Source organism: Lindgomyces ingoldianus (assembly GCF_010093535.1).
Source record: "Lindgomyces ingoldianus strain ATCC 200398 unplaced genomic scaffold BDR25scaffold_13, whole genome shotgun sequence".
NCBI classification, from domain to species: domain Eukaryota; kingdom Fungi; phylum Ascomycota; class Dothideomycetes; order Pleosporales; family Lindgomycetaceae; genus Lindgomyces; species Lindgomyces ingoldianus.
In genome coordinates this window covers 546,230-560,999 of record NW_022985174.1, presented here as the reverse complement: position 1 = coordinate 560,999, position 14,770 = coordinate 546,230, and the positions used below count along the sequence as shown (strand labels likewise).

Below are 14,770 nucleotides of genomic sequence, written 5' to 3'. Positions count from 1 at the left end.
TTCACGGGGCATAGATGAGACCATAATTTTCTTCTGGCCGCTGTCCTGCTTTTCACCTATCGCCATGACTTGAGTCAGGGCAACTCGGTGAGCGGAGCATCTCATCCTATGCATCCTTGCAAATTATTCAGGCGTATATGATTTTAGTCAGTGTCGTCCATTGAGTGCGCCTAAACCCTCGCTAGTCCGTGTTGTAAAAACGTATCTATCTTGACAACCTATCTCTCCCCGGCCACGGTTTTCCTGAATCTTTTGGGTGAAATTAACGGCTAAGAGGGACGCTCTGGGCAAAAGACTAGGACTAGCTCCTTGAGCCACTTGTCGCCTACCGCCGTCCAGTTCCGGCGGAAGTTCTCAACTAGCAGGTGGAGCCGCCGAAAACGGGTTGATTCCGAAATTATTTGACCAGCGAACCTCAGGCTGATTGTTCCCAATCGGGAAGTTCCCTAAACTAGGGTAATCCTCGATAGAAGGTCGAACCGGTGCTTCTGGTAGACAAGTAGCAAGGCACCGAAGTTGATCCCGAGCTGCTGCTACAGCTTGGGCTGTAATCCTCTTATTCGCTTTAGTCATCTCCTTCAGCCTCCGCTTCTTCGCAATGCACTTAGCAACGACGTTTGAGACAATTATGTGATTTGAATGGACCGTACAGGTGTGGGCATCTAATTAGCAGGGCTCGATACTTCGCGATCTTCCTCATGCTTCCAGGGGCATATGGATGTTTCCAGGTTTCGAGTGCCTGAGTGGCCAACATAGCCGCTCGCTCCCAATAGAATCCCGCCTTTGCTCCCACTATGAAAAACGTTTCAGGTAATACGACTCTGGTCTAGCCACAATACTTATACCTAAGCAACGATGGTCCAAGATACATCATGGCGTATATGTTCAGTCTTGTACTGTCAGTCGTGTCGCTTTTAGCAGCATTGGTATTGTATTTGCACTTGAAGAAAGACAAATAGAAGATGTATGAGGTGGGTACAGCGAGCTATGCCATTCAGGAAGAACACGGCGACAAGGTAGAACTCGCGATCATCGAACGGACAGGTGCACTGGCTCCAAAAATGCTCCGAGGTGCCGCTAAAGGAAGGGCCGCCCGCCGCGACATTTGAGTAAAGCAGTGAAAATTGCAGTCTGCAGTGTCTTGCATCGCGCGAGGTTAAGCTTGGAGGTCTTCGATGATGGTTGTAGTAGTAATAGAGCTTCAGTATCCCATATATTCTATTTTAAGATGTCACAGTGACATTGCCCTCGTTAATTGCACACCGCCTCTTCCTCTTCCACCGAATCCGCGGTGCAACTTCCACCCCTGGGCTCGCTACCACAAGCTGCAGGCGCCATGACATTACCAACGTTCCAGTCGCCCACCATCCTGCCATTTAATAATTACCAGCACGGGTAGCTCGAGTGAAAAAGCGTCGAAGGCTGTGCTAGTTCCACGGTTCACAATGTCGCATCCCTCACAACTCTCCCATGGGGCAAGCTTGCTCATGCCAGGAATTACACATCCTTATTTCATGCCCCTGCAAGCCGGATGCAGCCCAGATGCAGCCCCGAGATCTATGCGAAATCGAACAACACCACGAACCGCATTACGAACCGCATTCAGCTCTAAGTCAACCTTCTCATGCTTGATCTTCGATTCAAGGTAAATGTTGCATCCAGTCATGGTGTTGGCCTTCCTTTCCGGACATTTTCGAGCCATGTTGTTAGCATAATCCTCCTTAGCAATCTTGCCTCTAACTTTCTATGGGCGCTTGACTTTGATATTAAGATATGCGCCTAGCCTGTAGCAGCCAAAAGTTTTCCCAAATTCATCCTCCAAACCTTGGTTGACATCGGTCTTTCCCCATCGGCCCGATTCCTCGCCGTTACCCACTTCCCCATTCCTTCTTTTCCCCCGCATTTCCTGATGGTTAGACATGGGGCCTTCGTAAATGCATATCTACTCCTATATCCCGGCTTTTGTGCCAATGCCTTTCTTGCAATAGCAGCCCTAGTTTGAAAGAACGTGGAGAATGGAGATGAAGGTTTCCGCCACAGGAGCTAGCTTAGCTGGGGGCTGCGCGGGTGGGCGTGCTGAATCGGTCACAACTATCTGGACTTAGTCTAGATCGGGCTCGACAACTCTATAGAAGGGTTTTCGTAAGACATTGACAAGGGAGGCTCATGCGAAGTCATCAGGTGCCACAATGCATATATTACTAGTTGGAAATAACCTCCCATACTGTATCGTATTAAGGTGGCCCCCCTCCCCTGCTGTACGAAGTATCACGTAATCCTATAGTTAGCGACTATATTGAAAGCCTGGACCTGTGGGTCCGACGACCTACTTGTCTTGATGAACAATCGAAAGAACTCGGACACCTCTTCCCAAGGATCTCCCCCACTTGGCAAGGAACCACGTAGCCGGAGCCCCACTGTAACGCAATTGCCATACACGAAAGAGATTATAGAGAAACAGGGTAGGCACTAGCTAGAAGGGGGCACGATGGTTTTGACGGTTACTGGAACGAGATTATTCTCGAAAACCGTGGGACTTCGACCTCCGGAAAATATGACGGTCCCCTTACGCTCATCACTTTTCTCTTATTCCTGCATAATCTAAAGAAACTAGGATCGCCGTCTCGGCGGCAGCCTTTCCCAGAGGCGTCGACTACGGCGGGAACCAAGTATGTGCACACGTCGTGCTTAAAGCGGTCGTCCTATATGCGTGGGTCACGACAATGCCAAGGTTGGAATCAAAGCTAGGCCTAGAACGATGGCCGTTAGCTAGGTTGGAGACTTTCATGCCGTTTCAGAACGCACGCTATGAAGGATGCCTTGGGTTGCAAACACTAGAGCCGTTCATGCCTCTACCAAAATTTGGGGAGATATATGGGACCAGATGTATTGCCGTGTTCGATGGAAAATACCGGTAGTGAGTTTCCTTGAACGGGGCGCCGGTCTCAGGGTTACTCGATGTTAAAAAGGCTGGAGCTTGCATTCGGTACTTGCGATGTGCAGGGCATTGAAGCGGTTCTTTCACATGCCCCGCAACTTGAAGTCATCAGGTGGTCATCAGACTAAATGGCGTGGATATGAGCATGGCTGGGTTGCTGGAGACTTCTTCAGAGCTATTGCGAACTGTGTTGGTGGGACGCTTCGTGAGCTGGTTGCTAGAGTGGCAGTGATATATGGCGACATCTTAGTAATAGTCGACGACTTGGGTATGGACAGTATTGGGTACGGACAGTATTGTCTTCACGCCGGCGCCCAACGACGGAATTCCATAACGAGAGAGTTATGTGAAGAAATCTGAGGACCAAATGAGCAAGATACCACGTCTTGTGAAGATTCTTCCAGACACTGTTAAAAGGGGTCATTCTACAATGCTCCGAGGCCTATTGGTAATATCAGGTCAACTTTGATAGAACTCCTCCAGGGCTTTAAAGGCGAATGGGCCGAGACGCTGAAGCACCCGGAGCCTGCCCCCGTGGGAGGACATCATGACATGATCAACGTCTCCAGCAAAGAGCCAATAGCTCTCCGTGACTTTCTCGAGGATCAAGGCATTCGGCGGAAGGACACAGTAGAGTTCGAAGGCATTGGTTGGGCTAGGGGGTTTTCCTCACGATTTAACATCAGGGACGAAGAGGAGGTCCTTCTCGCGGGAAACTTATGAAGAACTTTATCTATGCAGAAGTAAGCCCCAAGAGATAACAACTCCAGCATCATATATCTATAGGCGGATGATGAGTTGCGCGCTATGAAGGCTGTTTCGGATTTCTCTGCCTCGCTGCGTGATTCGATACAGTACTAAATAACTATGCCTACGCGAGCCAAGCCTGCTCCTTATCTGCAAAAAGCTTCTCCAGTTCCGAACAAACAGCCTCTGTAACCTCCTTCGTCCCTGCTTTCCCCCCCAAATCACGAGTACACACACCGCTCTCCGTAACGTTCTCGACGGCTTCCATCAACCGTGCTGCGCCTTCTTCCTCGCCCAGCCACGTTAACATTTCGGCAGCAGTCCAGAACGTGGCAACGGGGTTAGCTACACCTTTTCCTGTAATATCGAAAGCAGAGCCGTGGATAGGTTCAAACATAGAGGGATTTGCTCGAGTAGGATCGAGGTTGGATGTTGGTGCTATACCAATGGAGCCTGCGAGGGAAGCGGCGAGGTCGGAAAGGATGTCTGCATGCTGCTGTTCTGTCAGCTTTCTTTCCCAGTTTGCTTTAAATCATGATCTTTAAGCCTGGGGGGACTCACCAAATTCGTAGCAACAATAGTATCAATCGACTTCGGATCCAATACCATTCGACAAGTCATCGCATCAACAAGCATCTTATCAACCTCCACCCCAGGGAACTCTTTCCCCACTTCCACGGCGACTTCATCCCAAAGTACCATTCCGTTCCTCTGCGCATTGCTCTTAGTCACAACCGTTAATTTCCCCTTCCCACCTTTCCCTCTCCCTCTCTTCTTCGCTGTTTCAAACGCAAACCTCATAATCCTTTCTATTGCATGCCGCGTGAATACCGCGACTTCTGTGGCCGTTTCCCACAGCTGCCCCCGATGTGACCGTCCGCCTTGTCCGGCATACTCTCCTTCAGAGTTCTCGCGGATGATGACCCAATCTAGGTCTCCGGGTGAAACATTACGAAGCGGTGAGCTAGTACCGCGGAAGATCTTCGTAGGCCTTACATTAGCGTATTGTTGCAGAGGCTGGCAAATCGACAACCGTAAACCCCACAGCGATATATGATCTGGCACATCCGGTGCGCCGACAGCGCCAAATAAAATGGCATCGTGCTGCTTGAGTTTATCTAGCCCGTCGTGAGGAATATAGGCGCCTGTCTTTTTGTAGGTCTCGGAACTCCAGTCGTATGAGTGGAAGGAGAGGGAGAAAGTGCCAGAGAGGGAGGAGAGCTTTTCTAGGACGCAGACACCAGCGGAGATTACTTCAGGGCCAATGCCGTCCGCGGGAATGGTGGCGATGGAGTAATTCCGTGATGTGGATATGGGGGACATTGTAGAGTAGAAGCAGGATTCTAGGAAGAAACACAGGTTTGGTGGTCGTTCGTAAAGATAATAACAATAAGTACCCGGTCGCCACTAGTCCAGTGCCTTTCTCGGCCGCGCAACCCTTACCTCGTCGCGCGTCCGGAATTCTTTTCTCAGACGCATGCATTTTGACATGCAAGCACACATCGAAGAGTCTCATGCAAATGCGGGGAAGGAAAGACTAGCCAAGCGTGACATAGAGTACGCCCATTGATCTCGGACATATCTATCCGGGATGCGGGTATGCTAGGCCTCGGGCCGATGTTCGGTAGAGCCTTGAATTATCTGTGATGGGACGATAATCCCATGAAGTTCTTGAGGAAGTTAGCAGGGTTAAATAACTCTTCAAGAACAGAAAGCTCACAATCACGTAAAGCACCTTGATAACTGCCTTGTTAGGATTATCCATTTCTATACAGCAGATATAAACAAACAGCTTTTACCCCTAGTGAAACAGGAGTGGGTGGATGCATAAATAAGCTGACCAGGAGGGCTGGAAGTTATGTAAGCGAGGTGAATGGTTGCTCCCCGGATCGCCTTAACGCGGTGTTGGATATGGACGGTGGTGCTGAAGATTGAGCAGATGAGAACCATAAGAACTTCTGTGGGGGGAATGGGCGTCGGTCGCTTCACTGGGGAAGCCGACGTGTAGAAGCTTGACTATGGAGAAAAGTACTGTAGATATCGCGGATTTTGAGTGTTGAGAGTTCCCAGCCTTCACCCGATGTTTGTATAGATCACTCTCGCAGAGAACCTATAGTAAGAAGGGGATGAAAACGGGGGTCTAGAGAAATCCCTTTAAGCGACAGTATATCCTCACCATCCATAAGTTCCCCTACCTAGAAAGGATGGGCCTGCATCCACCAGAACAGCTGAGACGACTTGGAATAAACCCTTTGCTTTATGGGCTGGATGTATGTGCTCTATGTGGGGTTTTTTGGCATGATAAGAGATTTAGATATTAATTCATGTATCATATAAGAAGTTGCGTGGGTGTACTGGCGCGAGCTAGGAAGGTGAGATCCTGGATGATTCGATGCCTTAGCAAATACCATGTACAAAACATACGAGTGCGCACCGCCAATGGAACTATTCGAATATGTCTCCCTTTTCTTTAAGTCCTTGTAAAGTGCATCCTGAGGATAAGAAAGATCGTGGCGTCACTAAATATATAAGATCAAGAGATATACTATTGATACTGGTAACTAGAACCGAAGTGAGATAAAAGTTCCTTACCGCCTTTTTAGGATGCTTCACTATCAGGAATCAAACTAAATGATTGCGTAGAGACTTATCTAAACATATTATGACTTAGGAGCTCGAGTATCCTGCTGCTCGAGGTGTTTTAGTAGTGGGGTACAAGAAGCGGACTATGACTTGATTCTGCTGTTCAAATTCTAATAATTTTCTATAAATAACAGAGGTTTACCTAATTAAAAACATAACTTTAATGTGTTGCCTCTAGATGTTTAATGTGAGAGGTATCGAGCAGGAAGCACGACGCATAGAGAGGGAATGCAGGATAGAGGGTGTATGGCAGAGCCACAAGAGAGAGAGAGTAAACCTTAAGTGTCAGAGGCAGAGGTACGGAGGCCGAGGAGCCTATATACCCCGTGCCAAATCCTTAGGGTACTCAGGGGTTGGATAGCTATAACATAACCGTGACATGTAATCAGGTATTATATAACTACTAAGTAAATCTTTATAAAAATAGACATTGTAAAACGTACTACAGCTCGTAACTATAGTCCTCTTAGCTGTAAGTAACGTTTTACAAAGTTACTACTTTTTTACTGCTCACGTAACAGCTACGTTCACGTAGTACGTATACGTATTACTTCCTGTTGGCAGCGCTGGCGAAGGAGGGACGCTGAAGACAATTCTTGCCTTCTAATCCCATGCGGGTTTGTATATTTAGCTCTAGCTGTAATTTTTCAAGGACGTTATTCTTAAGGAGTCGCGAATAAGGCCCTTCACAATGAAAAAACCTGACTCGAGATCTTCCGCGCACTAAACTCACATTTTACGACCAAATCGCAAACCCTGCATCACACCCTCTGATAGCAGGAAGAGAAAAGAAACTTACAATCTACCTCTCCGCAAATTATGACAACCCGATATTAATGACAGCAAGGTAGGGCTCAATGAAGTCCGGAGCAGTACCAATTTATGCTCTCCGTCAAAAATACCCATTTTCCATCATAAGGTTGAACTTGGAGGAAAATACCATTCAGTTCTGTTCATTAACCCGTTTAGGTCATCCAGCCCACTCCGACTGATAGTTATTATCAATTGGTCAATATCTTCATCCCTGACCAAACCGGACCACACTTACAAGCTACAAATCGTTCAGTGCATCCCTTTTCAGAAAATGGATAGAACCAGTTTCAATTGTCTTAATTAAATTTAGGCCTCAAGAACAGCAGTGAGCTTTCTTAGGTAGCATCTGTACTGGTAACATTTGAGGGAATGATTGACATAATCACGTGATTTCATACATATTCATGAATTATTCACGAGTGCTTTTGTATTCAGTTCAAAGTGAAACCAGATCTGCAGACAACATGCCCCCACTACCATGTGTGTGAGTAATATAATTGATATATGGAGTGCGGCTGTGTCCAACGCCGTGATCATCCCACCCCGTTTGAGAATCAGGCCGCTCCAATTGAAGCGTATCGATTAGCGCCGAACCATCCAAGCTCCCACCTTAAAACAACGTCCTTCTGGGCCCCCAAACTCACGGGTCCAATGACGTTCCCAGACAAGTCGCACCGCATTTCGATACCGCCTGTCATTTCGATCTTGTTTTATTTGGCAACCTGCTACTAATCTTATCTCTCCCTTCAATGCCAAGTCTGCCTTACTTCTCGGCGTTCAACACTCAAGTTTGAAGTCTGACAAGTCAGCCTTAGGGCTGACGAGGACCACTTGTCCCGCCCGGAGAATATGTCGCGCCACGAGAGCGCCATGTGCGACACGGACTTGAAATGGGAAAATGGGAACGGATCCGCTCCCCCTTAAGAGCTTATTCCTTTTACGCTCGCTCCTTCTGCACAGCTGCTTAGGATGCCCGCTGGTTCCAACTTTATCCCAACCGACTTCGGTCGTTCCTAGGCCTCTATTCCATGGCTCCTGTGCAGACATATGGTGGTGTACCTGTTGATATCCTTCTCACGAGACCTGCTCTGGCTGCTCCAGCGGGTGCAAATACCCGTATGACGTTAGACTCTTCAGCGCAGGTATGGTACCTTGTGACTGCCATCCTCTGCATTGCGGTTCCGGGGATCTTCTTGATGATTCGAGTATATACGAAGTTCGCAGTCGTCAAGATGCTCGATGCTGCTGACTGTAAGTCTATCCTCTTCTCTCTCTATACAACTCTCTTCTAATCAAGCAATAGATTTGATTTTCGCCGGATATGTACGCTTTTCAATGCCCCGAAAACATGGAACGAACTGACCAAGATATAAACAGCCTCTCATCGTCGCTGAAGTAGCTCTCGGATACCTCATGGTCAAATATGGCGCTGGCGTGCATCAGTGGCAAATCACACTTGGACAGCTCTATGAGCAGCTTCATGTGGGTTCTCAAGCCCTGCTGCCTCACATACTGTTAACTAGTGACTCAGTACATGAATATTGCAGAGATAGTATACTGCCCTGCCATATTTGCCGTCAAGATGGCCATCCTCGTCCAGTACCTCAAGATGTTTGCGCCAAACCGCACGGTCAATCCCACCATGTTCTTTGGCGCATGGACTATGATCCTCGCATGCTTCATCTTCTACACCATCGTAATGTTCTGGACGATCTTCTACTGTTCTCCGCGGCCCATGATTTGGAACAAATTTACTCCTGGCGGGCATTGTCATGATCATAGCCCGATTGTGATCAGCTCAGGGATATTCAATATGGTTTCCGACGTTATCATTCTGCTTCTTCCAACCTCCTCTCTCTGGAAGCTACGGGTGCCGATCGGAAAGAAAATCTCAGTCTCCCTGCTTTTCGGGACGGGCCTATTGTAAGCCATCCTTCCCTTTTCAAGTGACGTAGTGAGACTTACAGGCGCTATCCCGGCTACTTAGGGCTTGCGGTGCTTCGGTTATGCGAATCTTTTTCACCGTTAAGATTGCACCTAAGCTTTCGGAGGCTGACGTGTCCCTAAATGGTCTATGGATTGGGCTTTGGTCAGAGGCCGAGATTGCACTTGGTTTCATCGTCGCATGTGCGCTCACTCTACCCAAACTGCTTCAAGCGAAACAGAAGCAGATTACCGCAGCATTTACTTTCCTTTCGATGCCCTTATCCACCATATCGACTTTCCTCGGCTCGGAAAAGAGCACGTCAACGAAGAGCTCCGCCAGTACAAACGATCTCCAAGTATTGGGTGCAAGATTGGAGCAGCCCAGTCGTGGAGAAGAGGAACTGTATGTTCTGAGGAGCCTTGAGGTTGAGTCATTTCAAAAGTCAAAGTCAAAAGAGCGGGATCATCATAGCTAAGGCGATGAGGAATGCCTTAGAAGTAAACATACATTGTAAAGCCTCAAAATAAGGTATATGAGGGCATTCTTTTTGCCGTCTAGTAGCATTCAGCGAAGTGAGACAAAGGGCAATGTGAGTCAAGAAACCTGTGGAGCGCGCAACCACATCGAAAGCAAGCCAAGTCTTAGAATAATACCTGTCACCTTCACCTCCACGGCCGCAAATAAATCATGCACCGGGCTAATGTTTCCCTTTCAACCTCTTCCTCTCTATTTCATCAGTAACGATGCTGAATCACTACAAGATCCTCAACGTCGAACGCAAAGCAATAGCAAAGAATATCAGGAAGGCGTACCAAACCATAGCCCTCGAAACCCACTCTGACAAGACCCGTACCGCGTTTTAGAGGAGCATGCTCTAGAAACATAGGTTAGGTAAATATAGGCTACACCTTGCCATTAAGCTATCTAGTTCGTATTTACAATAATTACTTACATGCGCTATAAAAAAAGACGGAGCCCACCATCACAACGAAAAAGATATGAACAATCAACCTACACTTGATTCCTATGTAGAATAGTATATGCCTTACAATAACATGTCTTCTAAGCTAAAGTAATTATTTTAACGTCATACCTTAAAGAGGGTATTGTATAGGAATGATACGTATACTGGAATATTAATAGTGCTCCAGGTTTAGGCCTAGATTAACTACGCAGCTAGAGAGTAGAGGAAATGTTGCAATCGTGCCGCATAGAACTAAAGTTATAGATTTAACATGTGTTGCGTCGCCAAAAGGTCAACCTCCCAGCTAGCACAGCAGAAGGATATATATAGGCGGATAATTGTATGCGACAACTTGCTTAGAAAAGCGTTTTAGAATGACTAACACGAACTTAGGCAACGAAATCAGCTGTGAAATCAGTATTGGCAGTAGTGGTAGTAGTGGAGGAAGTGGTAATGTTGGCACTAGCAATGGTTTCTCTACCTAAAAGTAGCAACGCAAATTCGCTAAAATAGAAAAGACAAGAAGCATTAAAGCACTGCCCTAACCACTACAGGGGACTATTAACTAGTGAAGGGACAAAACTCACTCGCATCACTAATGTAATGGCTCGGCGCAGCTGGCAATTGCCTAATAACAGTCGATGAAGAGGAATAACTGTGTCCTCGCTACGGAACTAGGTTTTATACCGCGACACCTAACTAGCTTAGTACCTCTTGCAATACAAACGATGGATACCACAGTTTGCTCCATGTTGCTGTAATTACTCCAGTTTGTTGCAGTTTGCTTCACGCCCTTCCTAACGCTGCCAGCTAATCTCTGGCTGATACACATGGGCACCAGCCCATTACAACTCAATACACTGTACCACAACCTTCTTCTTTACAAGAGATACATACAAAATTACTCTATTTCTCCTTAGACGCTCCGCAGACGGTTCTAAAGACGTGGCCTCAATAGCCACCGCGTTAGATAAACCTCAGAGGAGCGTCTGACCCGTGAGATAAGAAATATTGGTGAAGCAATCGGGCACACGTTACCCCATTGCTGAATGAAATACAAAGCCTGTCATACCTCTTCGTTGCTATAAATCAACTGCATATTAATGATTCAAATTAAAGAAGGCTGGTGAAAGCTTTGCAGAAGGCTTTGCAGGAGTTTCTGCACTACTAGGTCTGAGCTCCGGTCATCTTAGATAATGCGGAAATCTCGTACATCCATATTTCGCCTTGCTCAATAGTGCTACTGGGTGCGTAGGTGCTTCTTGAAAAGCTAAACAAGGGGTTAAAGTCACCGCTCTACATTTCTTGGACTCCCCTGAGACGTTCCAGAAATCAGTCAGGCAGAATTCTGAAATGTAATGACATGTAATACTGATGTGATTCTGGCACGGTCGACTCTGTGATTGGTTCTGGCTTAAAAGTGGGTTCTCTAGACTCCGTCCGCTGAACTGGAAAGTATTTGGCCCCCAACTGCTGTTTCACCCACCTGTCAAAAGTCAGACCTCGTCATTACCTGTCCTCTTCCACTGCTGATTCTCCACTGCCACTCTAACAATACTCTCTATCATCCACGAAAATGTCCAGCCTCGGGTTCATCGGCAAACTGATCGAGGCTGCAAGCCCCGAATTCGCACTCAAACAGCGCAAGAAGCGCGAAGAACAAGCTAAGAAGTTCGCCGAATCTAAGCGCGGCCAAAAAATGATGAATTCAAAGCGCATGCGGAAATACATGGAAAAGCGTGAAGCGAAATTGCGAGAGGGCGCTGATTTGCGGCGACGGGAAGAACAAGACACGACTAAGGGGGAGAAGGTGTGGTTTTCGCGCTATGTGGCGAATGGAAGACTGCGACACTGGGTCCTTCTTACACACGGAACAAAATATGAGTTGCGGCGCAGCAGGAATGTTGAGGAGAACCCGGCAGGGAGCCAGGGAAAACCGACGGGGGAATTTACGTTCTTCAGCAAGCCGTTCACGATCGACCAAGAACAGCGTGAGGCCTTACAATCGGAAATGAAGATGCCAGAGCAGGACGGCTACTTTGTCTGCCTGATTGGCTGGACGCGAATGTCCAAAGATCAAGTCGATTCAGCGTGCGAAGAAGCCTTCAAATCCTTCGGCAAATACAACCTTCTCTGGAACAACTGTCAAGATTTCCTACGTATGCTTACTCAATGCATACTTGTTGCGCGCGCGGCGGATTATCCATGGTTCGCGGATAACACGAAGACAAAGTATCACAAGGATACGCTTTTGACGCCGCCCCCAGTAGAGATGCTGATGCGATGGTTGGAATCAGCACGGGCCAGTGCGCAGGCAATGCAGCAGGTAATGCAACAACAGCAAATTCAAATGCAGGTTCAGCAACAGGTCCAGCAACAGGTCCAGCAACAAGTCCAGCAACAAGTCCAGCAACAGGTCCAGCAACAGATCCAGCAACAGATTCAGCAACAGATTCAGCAACAGATTCAGCAACAAATACAACTACAAATGCAGCAACAGATCATGATGCAACCAGGCATGGCAGGAGGTGGTGCTTAGAGGGCTACGCATGGCGAAAGAACGCTGAAATAGATATTTGCCGTCTTCGTGGTCGTGAATGCGAGGGTATCGATTTTACCTTCCAGTCCCTCCACATGACTAGATTTGTAGTAACAGGTTTTCGGCAGCTTCTGATTGTGAATAGCCTTTCATTATCTAGTACTCTCAGATTAGGTGGGACAACAGGAATGTAGCGCACATTACCGATATCTAAGTATCGTACACTTCAATCCATTATCAATCCAGTACAGTTACAAATCCTCCATATCTATCACTCCCATTGATTAATTTCCCGTAATTACTTCTCTGGGTCTCTTTCTCTCCCAAATAGCCACTTATTTAATGGTAATATTCTTGATCCCCTGAGCCTGCCTCTGGGAACACTAATAGAAAGCGCTCCATCCTGAAGCTTAGCCCTCACATTCTCTGCATCAATCTTGGCTGGGAAGCGGAAAGACCGTTCGAAAGAAATTGAGGGCTCTCCTCAGTATGCTCCTGCTATTGCTCTTGCTGAGCGGAAAATTCTGACTTCTGCTACTGTTCAACCGGAGCCTCGGTGGTAGTGGGAGGCGTGTAGGTCCCAGAGATAGTGGAAGCGGTCTCAGTACCTAGGTCTTCGAAGTCGTCCTCGATGGTTGCTTGGTAGGATTTGTGGGACTCAGTCTCGGAGCGGGCCTCGTTTTTCGTGATAGTTACACCGTCTATCTTCTCGCCCTCAGCGTCAGTCTCAGGTGGTGCCTCAGTGGTCTCTGCGGTCGAATGTCGCTCAGTCTGAGTCTCAGCTCCGGCCTCAGTTGCAACCGACTCCTGAACCTGTCGCTCAATGTGGCGCTCGGTATCTCCCTTAAGTCTGCAAACTGTACGACGAGATCAAATATTTCGGTAGTCCATCCCTGCTTCTCGCGCCTGTGGTTCAGAGTACCCATAGTAAACGGTTTGCCGAATATAATTTGACTAGACCCTTTGTATGTATTGGGAAATACTGTGAAGGCGCTATTATCTCGATTCACTTTTAGGATTTCTAGTTTGCTGTCACCGCCCTATGAGTGTCAGCATAAAATCGGAGCCCTCAAGTAACGGTGTGGCGTCTATGTTACATAGTCACAGATATGCACGAATCTCGGATCCACTGGCACGATGCTGGTAATGATTCCTCGCCTGTTCTTGGGGGTATAGTTAGCAAATGTTTCAGATCTTGTGTCTGTAGCTAGGCCTATCCACTCATTGTAGAGGACTGGCCATATTTTCCCACATATCGATGTCGACGTTGGGCCGGATCTGTAGGTAATCATCTTTGCTGCAAGAACACCACTTATCACTTGGTAAGCTAGAAGGAGATGAAAGCTAGCCCATCGCTGGACTGTCATTTACGAGTCCGTTAGCAAAAAAGCTCTTCGGGGTGACTCCGGAATGCGACTACTATATCAATAGTATATCTGTCCTTGTCACTTTTCCGTTGAGTACCTCCTGAATTATGATTCCGCCAAACATTAAATTGGGATGCGGTATCGCCAAATGTAGTGTTTCCACAGGTATCATCTTAACCCACACATAGTCACGCCTTCCCTTCCCGTCCTTAGTCAAAATGCGGGCGAAATGTATCTTATCGCGCACTCACTCAGCGTCCATGCCACCATGGAAAGCCTAGGCATGAAGCCAATTTGGCATAAGGCTAAATTTCTCTCTATATTTGGATTCTAGACCTCTCATATTGGTGTAGGCGTCGGTATCGCCTTTGTCATCGACCCACTAATGATTGATTAGTTGATGTAATCACATTTCGCTCGGAACTCTTCTTACAATCTATTCGGATCGGCCATCACCATTGATATCAACAAATCCCGTTCGACGGATCTCCCTTCCCTTAGGGAGGAAACATCACGGAAGGCCTTGCTAACATCCTGCTGAGTCACTGAGTTCGCTCTTACGCTAGCAGCGGGTGTATCCATTGCGACTGATGATCAAACAATAATCTAGTGAGGGTAGTCACTACGTATCTCTGCAACTAGGACATCCAACCGGCACAAAGTAACCCAGATTCCTTGTACAGAAGACATATCTGGTGTATCTTCGAGAACTTCCGGAATAGCGAGAACGTACTTGTTCTTCCATCCCCGCCAATATCGATTTGGTCAAAGGTAAGCAGCAGCGGATGGAAAATTTTGATAAACATCATGGTCCTTACCTAAAGTGGGCATG

At 47.3% G+C, this 14,770-nt stretch overlaps 7 protein-coding genes across 7 annotated transcripts; 4 read left to right on the top strand and 3 right to left on the bottom strand.

Annotated features, from left to right (window-relative positions):
- Window positions 1-127: 127 nt before the first annotated feature.
- On the bottom strand, window positions 128-2,435 carry BDR25DRAFT_354192 (uncharacterized protein; the record flags this gene model as incomplete). Its single annotated transcript, XM_033695268.1, has 19 exons — window positions 128-181; window positions 237-269; window positions 303-325; window positions 360-603; window positions 684-792; window positions 855-985; window positions 1,043-1,077; window positions 1,104-1,170; window positions 1,236-1,315; window positions 1,351-1,427; window positions 1,462-1,520; window positions 1,574-1,675; window positions 1,760-1,840; window positions 1,873-1,974; window positions 2,009-2,095; window positions 2,123-2,163; window positions 2,226-2,253; window positions 2,293-2,329; window positions 2,365-2,435. The coding sequence occupies 19 exons, from the start codon at window positions 2,433-2,435 to the stop codon at window positions 128-130; spliced, it is 1,461 nt and encodes a 486-aa protein (XP_033548536.1).
- A 53-nt stretch (window positions 2,436-2,488) lies between these two features.
- Window positions 2,489-3,661, top strand: BDR25DRAFT_354191 (uncharacterized protein; the record flags this gene model as incomplete). Its single annotated transcript, XM_033695267.1, has 6 exons — window positions 2,489-2,560; window positions 2,635-2,696; window positions 2,732-2,917; window positions 2,977-3,284; window positions 3,311-3,326; window positions 3,379-3,661. The coding sequence occupies 6 exons, from the start codon at window positions 2,489-2,491 to the stop codon at window positions 3,659-3,661; spliced, it is 927 nt and encodes a 308-aa protein (XP_033548535.1).
- Window positions 3,662-3,809: 148 nt separating this feature from the next.
- On the bottom strand, window positions 3,810-5,008 carry BDR25DRAFT_342380 (tartrate dehydrogenase; the record flags this gene model as incomplete). Its single annotated transcript, XM_033693718.1, has 2 exons — window positions 3,810-4,178; window positions 4,247-5,008. 2 exons carry the CDS (start codon window positions 5,006-5,008, stop codon window positions 3,810-3,812), a joined length of 1,131 nt encoding a protein of 376 aa, XP_033548534.1.
- A 3,230-nt stretch (window positions 5,009-8,238) lies between these two features.
- BDR25DRAFT_192827 (uncharacterized protein) lies at window positions 8,239-8,623 on the top strand (the record flags this gene model as incomplete). The annotated part of the gene is made up of 2 exons (XM_033684298.1): window positions 8,239-8,396; window positions 8,509-8,623. Coding segments are annotated over 2 exons (273 nt in total), but the record flags the coding sequence as incomplete, so codon positions are not given.
- A 52-nt stretch (window positions 8,624-8,675) lies between these two features.
- Window positions 8,676-9,543, top strand: BDR25DRAFT_222690 (uncharacterized protein; the record flags this gene model as incomplete). The annotated part of the gene is made up of 2 exons (XM_033685072.1): window positions 8,676-9,064; window positions 9,129-9,543. The coding sequence occupies 2 exons, from the start codon at window positions 8,676-8,678 to the stop codon at window positions 9,541-9,543; spliced, it is 804 nt and encodes a 267-aa protein (XP_033548532.1).
- Window positions 9,544-11,725: 2,182 nt separating this feature from the next.
- Window positions 11,726-12,181, top strand: BDR25DRAFT_194562 (uncharacterized protein; the record flags this gene model as incomplete). Its single annotated transcript, XM_033684313.1, has 1 exon — window positions 11,726-12,181. A coding segment is annotated over one exon (456 nt), but the record flags the coding sequence as incomplete, so codon positions are not given.
- Window positions 12,182-13,105: 924 nt separating this feature from the next.
- Window positions 13,106-13,497, bottom strand: BDR25DRAFT_313609 (uncharacterized protein; the record flags this gene model as incomplete). The annotated part of the gene is made up of 2 exons (XM_033691392.1): window positions 13,106-13,428; window positions 13,494-13,497. The coding sequence occupies 2 exons, from the start codon at window positions 13,495-13,497 to the stop codon at window positions 13,106-13,108; spliced, it is 327 nt and encodes a 108-aa protein (XP_033548530.1).
- Between the last annotated feature and the right edge of the window lie 1,273 nt (window positions 13,498-14,770).